Source organism: Oreochromis aureus, linkage group 7 (assembly GCF_013358895.1).
Source record: "Oreochromis aureus strain Israel breed Guangdong linkage group 7, ZZ_aureus, whole genome shotgun sequence".
NCBI lineage: Eukaryota > Metazoa > Chordata > Actinopteri > Cichliformes > Cichlidae > Oreochromis > Oreochromis aureus.
In genome coordinates, this window is record NC_052948.1 from 28,439,946 (window position 1) to 28,460,937 (window position 20,992).

Here is a 20,992-nt window from a genome sequence, read left to right on the forward strand (position 1 = left end):
TTATCATGAATTCATTTTTCTGTTGTTCACCTAGTCCATCAGTTTCAACACCCCTGAATCACACTGATGATCAGCAGTCCTGAGTGTATCTCTGTGTTTCAGGCACACTCTGATACCACGGGGCCAGGAGAAGATGGTGCATCGGTAAAAAGAAAAAAAAATCAGTTTAACTGAGACACTGAGTGAGGAAAAGGCAGAAAACTTCCCTCTACTCTCAGATCTGAGAATCAAAAGGCATCAACCATCGCTAAGGCCTCTCTGATGGCTCACCACGTCCCAACACACAGCCTCCCCTGTCAGAGATTTTTACCGTCTCCTTCCTCGGCTGACCGCTGGAGCACCAGAAACATTATTCAGATTTCACTTTTTAACCAAATCTCCACAGGTTTTGCACGTCTGACAAGACAGTGTGACATGGTGATGTGACTAACTGAAGTGCACGTCTGAGCTCTTTGTTCGATTTTATTTCACCATCAAACTGTCCTGACCTTATCTCAGTACAGACAAACCCAGCGTCAAACACACAGACTGCGTGAAACCAAACAAATCTCAGTCAACACAAAGTTCAGGCCCGTCCACATCAGGCAATTATGTTTAACCCTGAAAGACACACACAACCAAAACACAATGAAGTACACACACAAACTAAACCCCTCAACACACAAAGAACTTACATAAATGGTTCCTACATGTAGATTTGCATAAAAGGTCAAAACACTGGAAAGAAAGAGAGAGCCTAGTTTTTTTCTGCCTGATATCATCAAGAATTTATTTTGTCAGACTCCTGCAGGTCAAACACTTTAGTGCTGCCAGACCCTGAAAAACATGCTCCATGAACCATAAAACTCCTGCTTCCTAATATCCTGACCTTGTTCTCTCGTCTTCTTCCCGGTGTGCACCTTGGCTGGATCGTGTTTTCTTACAACTTGAAGTAATCCCTTATTGTCTCCCTGCATCAAGCTGGACTTGCCTCCAAACCAAGCGCAGCCAATTCCTTATCAATGATCAATACATCAGTATTGCAATACTCACCTCCCTCCTCCTACCTGCTGCTCAGGATATAGATTCAAGTCATCATCACCCATTGACCTGCTCTCTTCTCTGGCAGTTTACTTACAGGAACCCTGCCTGCGACCTCACAGGTGTCTAAAACAGCCAAATTTATCCTTGTGAATTTGACACATTCATGAAAAAATGTTACAAAACCTTAAACAACCAAAAAAAAACCCAATCATTTTTATCTGAAAAAGAATTCGTTAAAACATAATAAATAAAGATAGATAAAGATTTTACTCATTCCAAATTTAGGATTTTTTTTACAGCAGTCTAAATAACAACAATAACAATAAAAATAATAATAATAATAATAATAACGATGTTAAACAGGTTGTGTAAAGGTGACAAAGGGACAGCAGGTGTGCACGCTATCATCCAGATGCGTAGGTGTAGGAGGGAAAAGGCTCAGAGTGCAAAGGGAGCAAAATGCTGCGCGAACACGACTTTGACTCATCGGCAGACCTGCTGCCTGTATAATGTGAGAGTGAAGGAGCATGAGTGGGTGGCGTGAAGGTAAAACTGGAGAGAGTGAGGTTCAGCTCCCCGGCAGCGCTGCCTCAGCCCTACTGCTCGCTCCAAACACAGATGGCACTGATAGTGGGCGTAAAACAAAAATAAAACATAATTATCCAGGATTTTAGACTTTTTAAAATCTGTATTTCAGTTCGGTTATTGCTTCTCAGGAGCTGCCTTATTCCCTCAAACACTGCTTAACTTTACTAGAACAATATAAAAGGCGGCCTGTCAGGTAACGTGGACGTTCAGTAATCTCACCGTCCAATCCCAGGCCTCTCCTCCGACACGCCTGCTGGTTGTTGCATTGATCTGTGTGTTCAGCTACCAATCCTCACTTTTTTCTTTGTTTTTCAGGGGTTTTACTTTTTTTCTGCCCAAATGTTCCTTTTTTTGTTTTGATTAACTTTACTTGAAGCTTATTATTTAACCTGATTTTACTTATCTTCTTTGTTCCTTTTCCCACTTTTCTTATTATTGTGATTGGGGGGGGCGTCGCTTTTCCTGCCATCATTACTGTTACCTCAGTTTCCTACTGTTATACCTCCTCTTGCTGGCGTCTGACCTGTAAATTGTGAAAAGCTACTTTAATCCCTTTAAGCCAGGAATATTATCAAAAATGTGATGTATAAGAAGTAGCCATAGGTTTAACACTAACTTCATCTTGTGTAAATATTTAAAACAGTTTTATATAAATCAACTGAACACAGTATGAACCGCGATAAACTTCAGGTGAAAACAGTTTTTCTTGAAGGAATGAGGGCAGGTTTTTTTCAGTCTGAGCATTTTGCCTCCTGAAAATGTTGGAGAATTGGAGCTTTTACTGCTGTTTGTCCTGTGTGCTGTGATGATGATGATGATGATGATGATGATGATGTCTTTCCTCTGACCACAATCTACCCCTTCACGCTCAGCCAGGGGACAGAGCCAGGCCGTTTTTAGGTTAGATGCTGTGCTGGAAGCAAAGCGGCGCAGGAAACTTGTCACAACAGCGTGATGGGCTCGGGGCCGTGCACAGAGAAAGTGGTAAATGGCCACAACAGCTTCACTTTGCTAAAAACAAATTACTTGGAGCTGCTGGCAGTGAAATGTTTTCTGCTGTTTCTCCACCGCTGTCACGTTTTGATGAGCTGTGACAGCTCCACAACAACACCTGACAGCAGCCAGGTCCACTCACACAGCAGGAACCATTTTGCATGATTCACACTTCAAAATAATCCTTCTTTATCTTACACTGGGCCTTGGTGAAGCTCTTCATTTCATCCTCTGTCTGAAACAAACTGTTTTAGCCCTGCCACTTTAAGCCAGCTTGCTTTTAAACCTTCATTAAGAGTTTATCACAGTTTTTCTGCTCTTGGATCTGTATGATTTCACAGAGAATGTATATATCCGAAATATAGTCATCCCAAACACTGAAACCACACCCACTTCTGAGTGTTTAGAGCAGTCTGTAGCCTGAAGTTATTTATAGCTACTGTGACATCATCACGTAAAGCTGTGGTCATGTTAAAATGAACATCCTCCATATATGAAGAAAATAACTTTAATGAGAGAGTCCAGCTCCAGGACACAAGAAACAAAGGTCTTCTGCAAAATTCACCTACCTGAGACATTTAGTGATTACCAGAGGTGTAAATGGTTGGGGCACGATTTCCTCCACCAACACTGAGCATTGGCCAGGTGGATTCTGGGAAGGATATTCGGCTGACTGCTGTTCCAGCTCATAATGGAGCTGCTGTCAGTTTCCAGACCCAAGCTTTCATCCTGGCTCCTTTTCCTGTGCTGAACCAGCTCATGGAAAAATGTGAAGCAGAAAAATTGTTTGTTCACGTACACGAGTGCTCAGGTTTCTTTCCTGACTAACTCCTAATGGAAATGAAAGGAAACAGTGGAAGAAAAGTTAAAAGTAACTGTGTGTGTGTGTTCATGTACATAATAATTATAAGTCATTGCTTATTTATAATGAAGATATAAAATTTAAAAAGCCAGGCTGGGCTAGAAGTAACGGTTTTAAAAGGGTTCATCAAATATGAAAATGTAGGTTGTTCCAGAGATTGGGAAGAATTACAATCCTCGATTTTCTGACCAGTATTTGGGAGATGAAGCATAAAAGTGCAGGAGTGCATTTACTGATTTAAAAAACATTACAACATCGCACTATAACATCATATGAAGATGTTTGTATGTCTGTTCCCTAATTCCTTCTACACTTGTTAATTAACCTGGATGAAATTTACTGTATGAACTGCCTATGGTACCATTATTGTCAACATCTTTAAAGTTTTTGGGAATTTTTTTATAAAACTTTAATTCTTACAAATTATATAGAATTTGTGTCGTAGATCATTTCAAAACAAAGAGTGAGATTATGTCAACGTTACACACATATATGTAAGTTTGTAAATCAGTTTTGGTGAAGAGTTTTATTGCAGTGACACTTGTGACACTGTCTGTATTGATTGATTGATGGATTATACGATAAATATGTAGCTTGCAAAGAAGAAGAAAATATGTTTTTATATTTGATTTGTTGCGTGTTCATGAACAGTGATATAATGAAGAATAACATGATAAATTAACATGTATGTGTTTTGTCTGTGTGAAACTCCCTGCAGGTTTCACACAGAGGACTCCCACACAGTTCAGACACATAACAAAACTTCTCAATGTCAAATACACAGTCTTCTGGAAAAAAACAAAACAAAACAAATGAAAATCGTTGTTTGTTCGACCTGTGGAGCAAAGTGTCTCAGACCAAGATTTATACTGTGCATCTTGTTGTCGTTTGTGCTGTTGCATGGAGATGTTTGTGTTCATTCAGCAGGTTCTCGTGTGTTTGTGAGCCTCCTTCATCCTTCACACTGCATGGACATTCTCCCAATACTCCAGCTGCAGTTGTTAGCTGCTAAGAACTAAGAGCCCCATTTAGTGAGGCTGGAGGAGCGATTGTGGTAAAGTTTATTTCGGTTTTAGCACTAAAAACCCAACATTAAAGAGCGTTGTGTGCATAAATGAGCTTGACCGTCAGCTCTGACAGAGTTTTATTACCTGATGACCCGGAGTGCTGGTGAAGAATTATTTTGTTTCATAGTGGTGGTTTTGGTGTTTTGGTGGTGGTGGAGGTGGTTCTGCACGCCTCTGCCTGAAGCAGCAGTTATCCCTGCAGGCTGATGAGCCACACACACAGACCTTGACTGATGTTTGCTCAATTTTTTTCCCCTGAGAAAAACGAGGTGAGCTAAGGTGGTAGATTTTTTGATATGATATTTGTGAGCGTGCTGCTGAGTGGAAAAGCATGGCCTCTCACACACACACACAAGTACAGTGTGTATTCCCACCGTGCGTCAATTTTTTGAGCACACTGTGCTACAGTGAGCGCTAACAGAACGGTCGCTGCACACCGGCCTCCCGCGGCATCATCACAGCCTCGGGGAGCTAATGCTGTTCCTATTAGTGTGCTGCGTGATGACACAGGAGGACATCACGGAGTCTGTTCGAGGTCTGCACACACTCTGAGAGACCATCAGGGAGGCTCTGAGCTTACATCCTCACTCACATACATGGACCACACACTGTGTGCTTCAGCTTCAGCTGGGGGAAAGAAGGAAGAGAAAACGATCATAAACATCATCTGCATGAAGTGAAGACATTTAGAACACTTAGAAACATCAAAGAAACAGAAAACCTGACAAATCTGATGTTACAGTCAATGTTTAAATGTTTAGAGCCTCAAACATCACAGCTGCTTCATCTTCATCAGCTCTTCTGTTCCATTCATCTTCAGCGTGACTGTCAGGCTTTTAAATAGCATGATTATTCTTCATATTCTGATTATTTTAGCAAAATTATAATTTAAATTCATTTAAATGATATTTTTTCTGTTTACAGTTACTTTCTCTTCTTGTTTTAGTTATACTTGCATGTTGATCTGAACTTGTAAACATGTAAATGAGTACAGGTGGATGGAGCTAAAGGGAAAGGAGGACTCAGTTCAGCATCCTTCTCTGAAACTGATGGATGAGCAGGAGACGCAGGAGGACGTCGGCATTCAGGGACGTTTGAAGCAGATTATTTCCTCATAGATGATCTATCCTCCATCCATTGATCGTTCTCTCCCCGCGCACCACAATCTCCTCTACCTGATGGAGTGAAGAGGAGCCACCTGTGGCCTCCTCCTCCTCCCTCCTCCATCCGTTTATGAGTTTGTCTGATGTGCCGCCCTCCTTCTCTTAACCTCATCCGCTTCCATTTCCTCCTCTATTTACTCTCCATCTCCTCTCAGACACCCACAGCGTTGGTTTTATTAACAGCCGTCCTCTTTCTCATTCCTTGCTGTCCTCCCAGCACTCATTTACCTCCGCTTTCATCTCCTCACCCTTTTCATTTTCATCACAACCAACAGTTTCTCTCTCGAAACAGCTGACTCTCTCTCTCTCTCTCTACACACACACACACACACACACACACACACACACACACAGACAAACACTCTCACACACAGACACAAACACACACACTCAGACACAGACAGACAGATAGACACAGACACACACACAGACACAGAAGTACACACAGACACACAAACTCACAGATACACACACAAGGACACACACACACGGTGTTTGGAACATGAGGCAGGAGCATAAAAATGTTTGCTTCAGTGTGATGTCTGATGCTGTGCTGCCCCCTGCAGGATCACTTCTGTAAGTGCGGGTTTCTTTCACACAGACTCTTTTTTCAGTCTTTTATTATTAATAATTTATATAAATCTGATGTTTCTATAGCAGATAAGAGATAACAGAAACTATAATTGTTACATTTTTGTTGTATTAATAGAATCAGTATGTTTATTCACTCTGTGCCACATACCAATGTTTACACTTCACCAAATCTCTCATTTTTATTTTTTCTGTAGCAGTTTTCCTCAAATGTCATGACACCAAAAGTCCAGTTCGTAAAATAAGATGAGCAAAATATCAAATAAAAGGTCAAAATTATGATATAAAAACTAAAATTTCAAAATAAAGGATGAAATAATTTGGTGTAAAATTGAGGTTAAAAATTAAATTTATGAGATCAAAGTGAGAACTGGAATAAAATAGCAACTTTGAGAGAAAAGTTAAAATTCAAAATGGAATTACAAAATTATTGGGTGAAAAGTCAAAAATTATAAAATGATAAAAGATCAAATTTAAGAAATGAAAGTAAGAATTTCAGAATTAAATGGCAGAATTGTGGGTGAAAACTCAAAACAAGGTTGTTAAGATTGAAATATTATGACAGAAAAAATGCAATGAAAATGTCAAACAGTGACTATAAGTAATAAATATGAGTAAAAAAAGTAAAATGATGAGAAAAAGTCTGGAGGGGAAAACATCTGATTACTGATTAGCATCTTTGGTCAAAATGAGCTTCCATATTTTCTGTACATGTTTGTGCTTTGATGAAGAGGAGACTGCTATAATGAAGAGTGTGTGTGTGTGTGTGTGTGTGTGTGTGTGTGTGTGTGTGTGTGTGTGTGTGTGTGTGTGTGTGTGTGTGTGTGTGTTTCATCCACCTGTACAGCCCGAAGAAGCTCGCTGTTAAAACATAACAGAGAAACATCAGAGAGCAGATTTGAGAGAGAAGCTGGAGGGATGATGAAATGCTAAACGAGGCGCAGCAGGAGATGGCGTGCAGTCAGCTGGAGGTTGAAAGGTTTCCCTCTGTGAGACCTTCAGAAAATGAAGAAGACTCTCCTCTTGTGGTGCATGTGATGAGTCATCCAGCTGGACAAGAATCCTTACAACAGAAACCATCCAACAGTGGAGCCCCACCTCTGTCCCATGGCAGGAAAGAGACGCCCAGCTCTGGTTTGCCAGAGGTAATCCACACATGGGCCAGCACAGGACCAGCAGTGTGTCTGCAACTGGCCTTGTGCTGGCCCATGTGTGGGCCAGCACAAACCAGATCTGGGCCACCAAAGGGCCATCATTCTTTGCGGTATGTGGGCCATGTGTAAGCACATTGTGTGGGCCAGATCCGGGCCATACCAATTTTGCTATGTGGGATGTTGATATGTGAAGATCTTGGTAGTCGACTTTAGAAGGAGGAAGTCTGAGCTGCAGCCTGTCAGCATCAATGGGGAGTGTGTGGAAAAGGTTTACAGTTTCAAGTTCCTGGGTGTGCACATTGACACAGACCTCCAATGGAGCTCAAACACCTCTGCGGTTTTGCTAACGCTAAATTCTTGTGAGTGGTTTTTTCAGTGTAAAAGCGATGAAAATGCTATTTTGTTTAGAATGTGGTTTTACCAAACTTTGTGAACTATAACATCATTGTGAACTTTCGTTCACCCGCGGTTGCCTTTGACGGTTACGTATTTAAAATACAAAACATGAGTAACTGTATTCCATTAGAGTTACCGTTTAAATAGGTGATAATCACAGTACACTTGCTTTGCTGAAATAAATGGAATACACGGTGTCAGTTACAAAATGGACCCGGAGCCAGCACAACAGAGCCAGCAGTGCACGGGCAGGAATTCATTTCTTACTTGGACACCACTTCATAAACTTCAGTATCTTTGATGTACTATTGCTGTGTGATTTTTATTACTATTAATGAAGGCTACTCGTCTCCGAGTTAACATTGTTGCTGGCGTTAGCTGAGGTTAGTTCATAGACTACAAGACTGCAGTTCAGCCGTTTCAAAATACTCAAGTACGCAAGTCCGTACTCGCGTTCTCGCTAGTCCGGACTTGTAAGTTCACATGGGAGTCCGGACTTGCCGACAATGCAAGAACGCAGAGCGATTTATGTACAGTTACTCTCATTGAGTAACTTGCATTACAAAATACATTTTGGGTCATTTGTAGTGGAATACATTTTAAAAGTATCCTTCCCAACACTGGCAGTACCCACAACACACCTTCCTTTTTTTGACACATTTATTTATTGGTTTTAACAAGTTTTACATAATGCACCATGAGCATAAGATGAAATAATGACAAAAGACATAATGATAGAGACAAGAATAAAGCAAACCATAACAGAAAGGGGGGGGGACAGACAGGCATATCAAATTAGCACTTCAAGCCGTCAAGTCCACAGTGTGTACGTAGCAGTTCTCCAAAAAGTTGGAGAATTTTGACCATATGGCCCAAAACTTGTCCAGTTTGTTTCTTAATGCATAAGTTATTTTCTCCAGAGTTAGTATAGACGTCAGTCCATTAAGCCACTAAGATAGTCCACATATTTTTTGATCTTTCCAACACTTAGCAATACATCGCTTGGCTTCCAAAAGTCTGATCATTAACAAAGCTCTGATGTTTGCAGCAGGTACAAAATTGTTCGGGTATATATTTAAAATACATAGTTTGGGATCAAGTGGAATCACATCACCAATGATTTGGCTTAACAGATTTATTACCTTTTCCCAAAAGACTTTCACATCTGGGCACTCCCATATGCAATGACACAGAGAGCCCCTATCCACGCCACACTTAATACGGGTATCTGGTATGTTTGGGCTAAAATGATGCAATTTTGAGGGGGTAATATACTGTCTTGTTAACCATCTATATTGAAGTAATTTAGATGGTACATCGATTGTCTAACTCTGGGCCAAGGAGCATGATTTATACCACTCATCATCAGATATATCCATTTGCAAATCATTCCTCCATGCCTCTAAAATAGACTCTGTTGATTCAGTTTTTCCATAAACATTTTGTACAATGCAGAAACTTGGCCTCTCCTATTTAGATGTTTTATAACTGTCCTCTCTGGAGAAGAGTGGGCGGGGAGTTCTAAGCTGTTACCTTGTGTGGTTAAAATAAAATTTCTTAATTGAAGAAATTTGAAAAAGTGTTTTGCAGGAATAGAAAAGTTACTTCTTAGATCAGACACTTTTCTTATACCTTGATCGAACCAGAATCTGAAGCCTGCATCTGCCCTACCAGGACGAAAGCTGTTATTTCCAAGTATTGGAGTGAATCTAGACAGTTGTGATGTTTCTCCCAAGTAGTTATGTGTTTTCTGTTTTCTGTAGACTCCATAGAAACCCACACAGGTGCACATCACACCTTCTAAGTTTTATGCTACATGTTCTTGTATTAGATTGGATTGTGCTTCATTATGCTACATGACACTGTAGTGTTTTGGATTATAACTTCAGAACAAAAATACTTTAATAATCCCACGAAACCATCCAACAGTGGAGCCCCACCTCTGTCACATGACAAGAAAGAGAAGCAGAGCAACTTAAACTCAACATAGCATAAAGGGAAAAAATATTTGTTTGCAAACTGTTTGTGTGCAGTTTGTCTCACAGTGTGTTGTTAGCTGAAGGTTCAGCTGCTGTATTTCACAGGGAGAGAAAAGAAAGAGAGCAAACTTTACTCAGAGATGGCGAAAAAGATAAGACAGACAGGACAGGAGACGAAGAAGAGTGGTTAGATTTAAAGGTAAAGACTGCTCATTTAAATTTTTCATGTAAGTCCTCGTATTTCTAAATCAGATATTGTGTCTGTACATGTCACATTATGTTTTTTCAGATTGTTAAATTTGCTTTAAATCAAACTGAGGTAGACTAACTGTGTTATTTAAAGGTTGCATTAAAATCCTCTGCAGGTTAGCGCAGGATAAACGGTTAGTTTGCAGCACTGTGATGGATTTAAAGTAAAGAACAGTGTGTGACTGGTGCACAGTGGCTGTGGTTTCATAGTCAGAATTAGGTTACCAAGTATAGCAGAGACTCATTCACTGAATTTCACCTTCATACCAACTTTATACCGTCTAATATGAAGACAGAATAAACAGTGTACTGTCAGTGTAGAGGGTGGAAATCAGGCAGGGCAACTCATGAAACATCTGCTCACATCTGTGGATTTACACAACTGAGTTTAATCAAAGAGCAGCAGGTCAGCTGATCACAGCCTGTACACAAAGAAATCTACTGGAGCACTCAATAGAAATGATTATGTTATGATTCTTTTCCCCATACTGGTCCATTACAACCAATTTTAGGGTTCATCCACCTGTTGAATCCACTTTTACCTCTTCTATACCCATTTCTTCTTTAGAGGCAAAGTCACCTTCTACAATGGAGGCAACAGAAAATAGAGCTACTTTTTTGTTTTCCTTTTCTTTCTCTGCTCATGTTCTACTTGCCTGATTCAAGCAGAAAATATTATACTGTAATTTATAATATACATTGATATAGCATACAGTTCAGTTAGCTTTATATAAAAATATGCAGAAGAAATGTTCTTTAAGGAGCTCTTTTTACTTTCTTACATTTCAGAGCTGGTACTTTTTCACTTTTACTTGAGTAAGGAAGTTGAATTAGCACTTCAGCTTTTACTGGAGTATTATCTAACAGTAGCACATGTACTTCCACTTAAGTACTGAATGTCTGTACTTTTACCACTCCTCTCTGTGACCTCATTCATAGTCCACCAGAAGCTCTCAGTCTGCTGTGGAAAAAGGAACTCCAGGTGAGTTTCTTCTGATCACCTGAGGCCGTCATTACTGTGTGAACTTTACCCACACACCACTCCTCACTCCTCCCACCTGCTGGACAGTCACAGAGTATAACCCTGCTGATTCATGTAAAGGGAGAGACAGTAAAACCAGAAAAACAGCTTCAGGAAGAGGTGGAGCAACACCTGAAAGACGAGACGTTCAAGGTCGTTTTCCAGAAGTGAAAGTGTGAGAGAGCAGCAGCAGAGCTGCAGTCAAGACCTGTTAGTCTCTAAAAGAAGACTCACCGGAAATCATCAGGTTTCTCTCAGCAACAGTGGTGAGTGCATTTTCTGTTTCTACACAAATCTTCAGTTTACTCTGCTCACTTCATGCTGACTCATCACAGTCACATTGGTTCCATAGAAATCTGCTCATGTAGCCACAGATCCACTGTAGAAACATTGAGCTCCCGTGTGAAACAGTCTCACTGTGGTCACTTGGTGAGTATCACTTCCTGTTCCTGTCACAGTACTGGGTCTGGGGACCCAGGGTTTGTGTTTTCTGGTTTTTGAATATTCTTTGATTTAGTTTGATTTATGTCATAGTCTTTGTATTTCTTGTTTCTTAGTTATTTTCTGTAGTTTGTAGGATTTAGGTTTGTTTCTATGCCTTTCCTGTCATATTCCATGTTTCAAGTCTAGTCACCCTTGTCTCTATGTTCATGTATCTCCTGTGTCCAGACTATGTTCCCTTGTCTCCCTAGTCAGTCATGTCTCCTGGTCTCAATGTTAAGTCCGTGTCTTAGTCTGTGTCTCATGTTTCCTGTTTTATTTTGATAGTTCCTTGTCTAGTGTTTAGTGCGTTCAGTTATGCTTCCTCCCTGCCCCACCAGGGTTTTTATGATGCATTTATGACTATATTTTGTTTTTGTTGTCTCTCTTGTGAAGCACTTTGTGACATCTGTCTGTGAAAAGTGCTATATAAATAAACTTTTACTTACTTTACTTTACTTATGTGATTACTTTCAGCTGTGTTCCCCTCCTGTGTCTCATTCCCTCGTTATCCCTCTGTGTATTTAAGCCCTGTGTTTTCCTCTGCCAGTTGTCACTTTGTCCCAGTAGCTGTGTGTTTTCCTGTGTGTCTCTTGGCTCCCTAGTGTATTCCTAGTTGTTCTCCCTATTTGTTTATTTCTGCTTTTGTTTCTAGTTACTTGTTTTTGAGTTTTTGGTTATTAATGCTCCAATGTTTAAATATCATTACTTCAGCAATAAAGCTGCCTCCTTTAGTTCGCTCTTTTGTTTTGAGTCGTGCATTTGATTCCTCATCCTGCCTGCCACACAGCACCATACATGACAGTTCCTGTTCCAACCCACAGTGGTGTTTTTGTGTAGCTTATCTGCATAGCCAAGTTAATTAAAAACTTATAGATAACTTCTGTTTTCATAGTGTAATCTTCACGTGCTTCATACGAAGCACGTTGATTCATCTGCTAATTATATTCACAGTATTCACTCACTGCGTCTTTAGGGATTCGCTAACTTAGCTTAGCTCATAGCAGCAGCTAGCAGCATGGCCTCTTCCTTTAGAAATAATGATACTTGTAATAAATGTAGCCTATTTGCAGCTCTGGAGGCCAGGATCACTGAAATGGAGACTCGTCTTCACACCCTTGAAAAACCTGGAGCTAGCCAGGTTATTGGTGATTCTGTTCTGAGACATATGAAGCTAGCGACAACAGCAACCATAGTCAATTGTCTGCCATTGACAGAGTTGCCATCTTACACGAATCTCTGCAGCTTCTCTCCTCCCATTACCCCCCAAAACCACTGACTTAGTGACTGTGTCAGCTCCCAAACAGACAAAAAACAAACTAAAAAACAGAAAAAAATGACTTAAACATAAAAAATAACAACGAAAGAACAATACAGTATCCTTAACAACATTAAAGACTAAAACAGTGAAATGCGGATTATAAAACATTAGGTCTCTCTCTTCCAAGTCTCTGTTAGTATATGAATTAATAATTGATCAACAAATCACTTTACTCTGCCTTACAGAAACCTGGTTGCAGCAGGATGATTATGTTACGTACATGACAGAACACCGCGACTACGACATGGACACGGCGGACTCTGAAAGAGCGAGAGATGTCTTTCGCCTCCTGAGGCTGTGGCAGCGCATTTCCCATGCCTCGGATAAACGGACTTTATCTATTGGAATTAATGCCATTGAGGCAATTTTTCTGGATAACCCTCACCTGCGCCAGCTACCCATAGCTTCGGAGTTTGCCCATAATCTGGCCCAAGCAAAAGAGGCACTCCAAGGCACGGAGCTGGCCCAACCCATCACGTCACCCTCAACCACGTCCCAGCAAAAGGATTTCTCCACACTGTCGCAGCAGATGAATTCTTCCATGTCGCTGCAGCAGGGGGCAGTTGTTTCCTTGCCGCGGAATCTCTTCCCCTCCACATCCCGATCTGACCCGCATTCGCCTGCCTCCTTCCCGGCTGCAATGTGGTCAGAGGATAAAGAGCAGGTCACCAGTTCTCCATCATCACCGACCTCCTCTGTTATCTCTGCTCCCTCTTCCAGGAGAAAGCGGCGTCCACGCCACCGGCGCACATCACCACGGCTGGAACCCAGTACTTCCTTTGAGAAACCAGTCGTGGTGAGTAAAAAAGACCTTTTTTGTGCTCCGTCCGAGCTGGGAAAGAAAAAGACTATTCATTCTGAGGCCATCTATTCCAGTTCTGTGGACTTTAAAGACTGTTTGCCTTGTGCTCCTTCCAAGCACGGATTAACAATAACTGCTCTACCTTTTTCTGTTTCGGACATTGAGACAAAACTCAAGGACTCTAAGCTCTCAGTTTGTGAATCTAGACTGACCCCCAACAAAATTAAACTGTGTGTTTCCCAGACCTCTGAAGCTACGTTTTGTGTTCCTCAGCTGACTCATTCCAAGACTTTGCATGATGTTGTTTCTGTTTGTGCAACTCGATCTGTTCATTTGGAGACTGATACACTTTCTGAAAGGACTGTTAATATGGACAATATACAAACTGTCTTCTCCGTTCCTGAGTCTGGTAGGGATAATTGTTTTGTTGCTGAGTTTACCTTGGGTTATGGGAGTTCTGTTTCAGGCCTGGATTGTGTTATGCCCCACCCAGCTAGTAATTCCAGGGCAGACTCTGAGTTTTGTGAGCTAACTTCAAAGACCCTACCATCTGTGTGTGCCAAGACTGTTTTTGACGATGCTAAACATTTCCGCTCAGAGACTAAAACTCTTCCCGAGGCCTACCCAGAGGCTGGGCCTGTGACCTCAGCTGCCTCTGGACCATCTGAGGTTTTGGAACCAATGCAGCCTGTTCACCCATCATCTGTCTCCGCTGGGAGCTCAGGAGAGTCATCCCAGCCACCTGCCTCTCCTGGGAACTCAGCAGAGCCATCCCAGCCACCTGTCTCTGCTGGGAGCTCAGACGAGCTTATCCAGCCAGCTACGGACTCCATTTTGCTGTCTGTGCCTGAAAAGTGCCCTAAGCACACTCTGTGCACTGCGCAGCCCCAGCCGCTGCAACCTGAGCTGGCTGTGTGCCCTGAGCAGCTCCAGCTAGCTTTGTCGCTACCAGAGGTCTCCACATCATCTGGTTCTGCTCCACCAGAGGTTTCCACACCGGCTGGCTCCGCTCCAGTTTCGGCTGGAGGCTCAGGAGAGCCCATCCAGCAGTTCCTTGTGTCAACTGGGGGCTCTGGAGAGTCTGTCCAGCCTTTGCCAGTCTCTGCTGGGGGTTCAGGAGAGTCTGTCCAGGCTTTGTCTGTCCCTGCTGGGGGCTCAGGAGAGTCCGTCCAGCTGCCTGCTGCTTCCACACAGCCACCAGCTCAACCACCAGCTCAGCCACCTGCACCTTCCATGCCATCTTCTGGCCCAAACACATCTCCACCAGAGGTTATCACGCTGTCTGGTCCAGCTCCATCTCCACCAGAGGTCGTTGGGCCGTCTGATCCAGCAACGTCTCCGCCAGAGGTTGCCGCACCGTCTGGTCCTGCCTTGTCTGGTCCTGCCTTGTCTGGTCCTCCCTTGTCTGGTCCTGCCTCATTTGGTCCTGCTCAGCCCAAGCCATCTGGATCTGCTTGACCTGGTCCTGCTTAGCCCAAGCCAGAGGTTAGCAAGCCATCTGGACCTGCACGTCCTGCTCAGTCCACATCCTACACATCCACGTCCTGCACGGCCAGTACATCCACATCCTGCATCATCTGCACATCCTGCATGTGCCAAAGCAACCCAGCACCAATCATCTACCAAGGCATGCCGTCACCAGCTACCTTCCAGGCCACCAGGGCAGCCTCCTAAATTCATTCGTCGCCACTGCTTCCCACGCTGACGGCCTCCAGAACTGTCTCGTTGTCACCACGTCTCCCATGTGGTCTGCCTCCAGAAATGTTTTGGTGCTCCTGCCTTCCACACAGTCGGCCCCCTGCACTGAGTCAGCGCTGCCACTTTTCACGTGGACAGCCTCCAGAACTGATTCAGTGCTGCCGCTCTCCATGCGGACGGCCTCCAGAACCATTTTGGTGCTGCCACCATCCACACAGTCGACCCCCTGTACTTCTGGCTCTTTGTTTTGGACTCTGTTTTCTTTTGTTCTGGAGGAAAACTGGTCTTCTTAGGAGAGACAGCATCCATCCCACTTTGTATGGAGCAGCTCTCATTTCCAGAAATCTGGCCAAATTTATTAAACCCCCCAAAAACGTGACTATCCAGAGTTGGAACCAGGAAGCAGAGTTGCAGTCTAACATGCCTCTCTGCAGCTTCCTCCTCCTGTTATCTGTTATTAGACTCAATTGGCTTCTCTCAAAATGTTTTATTTTAAACTTTTTGATTCTATTTGTAAAACGTTCATAAATGTCTAATAAAAAACCCAACGCACATCAATTCAAGGCTGAACTGAAAACCTACCTGGGAACTTTGAAAGGTTTGACAAATCTGTAAGCCATCAAGACTCAAAGCCATTTTAATACCTTTAAAGATTTACTTTGAAATATCTGACATGTACCTCTCCTGAATGTTTCATTGTTTCTTTTTCTCTTTATTTGATTTTATTGCTTTACATTGTAAATTTTATCAACTACATAAATACTCAATTTGTATTTTATGTCAATATTGATCATTCTAAAAAATTACTGTTTGTACATCACTTCCTACTCTTACATCGTTTCTATAGCTCTTTCAAAGTAAAAGCAAAGCAGAGTTTCTTGGTGTAAAAGGTTTATTTTTGGACAATTCTGACATAAGACATTCTGAATAACCTGATTTTAAAAATGTCACATTTTTAGGTTCTGATTTGTTTTTCTGGGAACAAAACGTCCATCACACATTGTTCAAGAACCATCAGAAAGTTGAAAATCTGCCAATGATTTTTGTAAAGAGTACAACACTGACACTTGTTTCTTTCTTTTTAAAAATGAAATTGAAACTGAATTTTAAATAAAAATCATTCAACCTCAGAGTGCAGACATGTCTGCTGTCAGCAGTCTACGATCCGATAATCAGTTTCTGTGCTGCATCTGTCTGGATGTGTTCACTGATCCAGTCAGCACACCATGTGGACACAACTTCTGCAAAAACTGCATCACTCAGCACTGGGACATGAATGTCATGTGTCAGTGTCCCATGTGTAAAGAGACTTTCTACATTAGACCTCAGCTGAGGGTCAACACATTGCTCTTTGAGGTGGTCGCTGAGTTTAGACGTGAAGCTCAGCAGAAAGCCAGCAGCAGCAGCTCAGAGCAACAAGCTGCCAAACCAGGAGAAGTTCCCTGTGACATCTGCACTGGAACCAGACTGAAGGCCCTGAAGTCCTGCCTGGTGTGTCAGGAGTCCTACTGTCAGACTCACCTGGAGCCTCATCTGACAAAGAAAGGCCTGAAAAGATATCAGCTGATTGATGCTTTGGAGAACCTGGAGGGCAGGATGTGTAAGAAGCACGATAAACCTCTGGAGCTGTTCTGTAAGACCAACGAGACATGTGTCTGCGTGCTCTGCTCTGTTTCAGACCACAAGAACCACGAGTTTGTTCCTCTGAGAGAAGAATATGAAGGAAAGAAGGCAGAGCTGGAGAAGACAGAGGCTGAAATTCAGCAGATGATCCAGAAGAGACGACTGAAGATTCAGCAGGTCAAAGAGTCAGTGAAGATGAGTAAATGTGCTGCAGACAGACAGAAAGCAGAAGGTGTTCAGGTCTTCACTGCTCTGAAGGAGTCTGTTGATAGAGGCCTGAAGGAGCTCATAAAGGAGATTGAAGACAAACAGGAAACTACAGAGAAACAGGCTGAAGGTCTCATCAAAGATCTGGAACAGGAAATCTCTGAGCTGATGAAGAGAAGATCTGAGGTGGAGCAGCTCTCACACTCCGAAGACCACCTCCACCTACTCCAAAGCTTCTTGACCCTGAAAGCTGCTCCACCCGCCACAGACTGGACAGAAGTCAGCGTCCGTCCACCATCATATGAGGGGACTGTGGTGAGAGCTGTGGCTCAGCTGGAGGAGACACTCAGGAAACTCGTGAAGAAGAAGCTGTTTGAGGCTGAGCTGAAGAAGGTCCAGCAGTATGCAGTGGATGTTGTTATGTTTACATACGCTGCTAAGATGGTGAAGGTCGCTTTACAGGGGGACTGAATATGAACATATACTCAGTTACCATTAGGGGGCTCCGTGACTGATAGAGATAGGATAGAAGAAGAGAGAGAGTATTGTGGTATGTATTGAATGGCTAACTACTGCTGAATACACGTTCCATTATAAACCAAGCTCCGTCTCCGTTCTTCTGTCAAATACACCACAGATGTGACTCTGGATCCTGATACAGCAAGTCCTGTTCTCATCCTGTCTGATGATGGAAAACAAGTGTATCATAGTGATGTGAAGAAGAAACTTCCAGACAACCCAGAGAGATTTACACGTTATTGTAATGTTTTAGGAAAGCAGAGTTTCTCTTCAGGCAGATTTTACTTTGAGGTTCAGGTTAAAGGAAAGACAAAATGGGATTTAGGAGTGGCCAGAGAGTCAATCAACAGGAAGGGAGAAATCCCACTGTCTCCTCAGAATGGTTTCTGGACTGTGTGGCTGAGAAATGGAAATCAGTACGAGGCTAATGCTGGTCCTTCAGTCCCCCTCTGTCTTCAGCCTGGTCCTGAGAAGGTGGGGGTGTTTGTGGATTATGAGGAGGGTCTGGTCTCCTTTTATGATGTAGGTGCTGCAGCTCTTATTTACTCCTTTACTGGCTGCTCCTTCACTCACAAATTCCACCCATACTTCAGTCCCTGTAAGAATGATGGTGGTAAAAACTCTGCACCTCTGATCATCTGTCCTGTCAATCAAACTGAGTTGATCATCGACTGATTTTATTTGATGAACTGATTGATTTTTATTGAAGGGAACAAATGAACATATTCAGTGTAAATACTCTACAGTCTCCATCTTTTCTCTAGAATCTGATTATCAGGGGACTCTCACACTTTGATTTTATTTTCATGGAATTTGATGCAAACAGAGGAAAAGTTAAATCAGGAAATTTTCCTACTAATGGAGACTCGAGCTGAAGACCAAACATCAGAGGATAAATGTCAAAAAGCTTCATTTGTTTGTTAAATGTTTGTTAAATGCTTTTACTGAATAGAGAAAGATGTATCGGTGTTATACAGAGCATTCAGAGTTCAGCTGAGGGGGAGTTATGCTGGATAAAAAGTGGTTTGGTTATTTTTGTTCTGTTTATTGAAAACTGATTAGACGGGATAATATTCAAAGAACTCTGGAAATATTCATACATCCACATTCTTCACCTTGAAGTGTGGAGGAGTAAGGAGCAATGACATCATTCTGTCATGATCCTGGATCTTTGACTCAGCGTTTTGTGTTTTCTATTGTTGTGATATATATTGGTTTTTGGTTCTGTTCTTCCTCAGTTTAATGTTTAGTCATTCTGTCTGTATTTTCCTCTGTGTAAAGCCTGGGTTTCTTAGTCTGTCTTTGCATGTGTGAGTTCCTGTTTTATTTTGTAGGTCTGCGTCTCTCATTAGTGTTTCTGGTTTCGCTTCCCCTTGTCTCGTTATGTCCAGTTACTCCCAGCCATGTTTTCCTCCTGTTTCCCATTCCCTGATTGCCATGTGTGTATTTAAGCCCTGTGTTTTCTGGTGTGCATTGCTAGTTTGTCTGCGTTATTTAGTGTTTTCTGGTCTGCGTATCGCTTGCCGTCATCCTGTGAATTCTCCCTGCCAGTTGCTTTCACTTGTGTTCAGGTTTTGTTGTTTAAGTTTTAGTTCTCCCAGTATAGAGTATTTCTAGTTCTGTTTCTCGCCGCCCTTTCCTTTGTTTGTTATCTCACCGTCGCAATAAAGCTCGCTCACTTCAGAAGCTACCTGCATCTTGGGCCCTTTAATAATTCACACGGCTTGCCCCGCAAACCGTAACACATTCTTCCAATGACATCATTTTGATGTGATGATTATGTTTCCATGTTCTGATGATTTAGTTTAAATAATAAACAGAGAGTTGAGGAAAGGCTGCAATCACAGCATTGTGAGGCGGTGAAGGCTGAGCTGTCATTTAAAAAATGGTTTGCACATGTTCAGGGGATGGATGGAGCTGCCAGCTGGGAGGAGAAGAGGAAGACCTCAGACGAGGTTCATGGATGTAATGAAGGACCCCATGCAGATGGTTGGTGTGATGGATTTTTTTTTTTTCATAACTCTAACTCTGATTAATATTTATTTGATCAAACCAAACACTTGAAATTCATCAGCAAATATCAAACGTTACACATTCTTTGACTCAGAAACAGTTATTTGCTCCTGCCATGTTTCTACTTTTAGTAAAACTTCTCTCGTGGTAGCTGTTTACGCTGCTGATTTTATTTTGAAAGTCCGCATAGAAAGTTTTGACCCTCTGTCAGAGTGCTGGCAGTATTCTGCCCTCTGGCGGTCAGACCTGAAACTACAGTATTGTCTCAGCCACTGCAGAAGACGTTTATCATCGTTATCAAACCTGCCTCTTTTTTTTAACCTTCAAACCTTTATTTACAACAGCAACATAACAATTTACAATAACAACATGACTGTGACCAAATAAAAACCGGAAATAACAGAGAGAGGAAAAAAAATTAGAAAACCAGCCCAAATCAAACCTTTTTTCTTTCTTTTTTTGCCTGAAGAGAAAACACAAAATTCAGAATTTAAGGGGAAAAGATCCAACATTTCAAACATAAAATATGTTTAAATGTGACTTTTATTCTAAGAAAAAAGTGTGTGTGGCACCTGACAGCTGCAGTCTTTGTTAGTGTGCATGTTAAACACAGACTGGCTCTGAGTGCATGATGATGATTACAGAACAACATGAAAGTCAGGTTCATTCAAAGCTCATTCTTTGAGGAGCTGCACATCTGTCTGCAAATGTGGAGATCACACTGTGATCACAGAGGCACATAAAACCTGTTGTTTATACACATATCTATTTATTTAAATAGAAATATCATAAAGATGACATCCACCCATCCATTTACCCAGTTCTGGGGTGCTGGGGTGCTGAAGCCTATCCCAGCTCTCACTGGGCGAGAGGTGGGTGCATCCTGGACAGGTCACCAGTATATGGCAGGAATAACACAGACAGTCATTCACACCTACAGCAGATTCCAGATCAGTAGTTCACCTAACGAGCAGGTCTTTGGACTGTGCATGGGGAGAACATACAAACGGAAAGAACCCAGGCAGCCGATGGATTTAAACCCACGACCTTCTTGCTGTGAGGTGATGGTGCTATCACTCAAAAATTACAAATTTAAATAAATGAAAAAATATGAATGTATTCCTTTCTGATTACTTTTGGGCTTACCTGTGTAGATCCACTAACATCCACCAGGGGGGACTGCGGTACCCACAACACACCTTCCAGTTTTATACTCAAACATGTTATCGTGTTAGATATTAGC

The 20,992-nt window shown here is 42.1% G+C and overlaps 2 protein-coding genes across 2 annotated transcripts; both read left to right on the plus strand.

Moving 5' to 3' along the window:
• The first annotated feature begins 11,275 nt into the window (after positions 1-11,275).
• On the plus strand, positions 11,276-16,507 carry LOC116321543 (mucin-5AC-like). The gene is made up of 2 exons (XM_039614239.1): positions 11,276-11,352; positions 13,073-16,507. The coding sequence occupies exon 2, from the start codon at positions 13,108-13,110 to the stop codon at positions 15,145-15,147; it is 2,040 nt and encodes a 679-aa protein (XP_039470173.1). The 5' UTR covers positions 11,276-11,352; positions 13,073-13,107; the 3' UTR covers positions 15,148-16,507.
• Positions 16,508-16,527: 20 nt separating this feature from the next.
• Positions 16,528-18,578, plus strand: LOC116321515 (E3 ubiquitin-protein ligase TRIM21-like). The gene is made up of 2 exons (XM_039614240.1): positions 16,528-17,627; positions 17,853-18,578. Exons 1-2 carry the CDS (start codon positions 16,528-16,530, stop codon positions 18,409-18,411), a joined length of 1,659 nt encoding a protein of 552 aa, XP_039470174.1. The 3' UTR covers positions 18,412-18,578.
• The last annotated feature ends 2,414 nt before the right edge of the window (positions 18,579-20,992 follow it).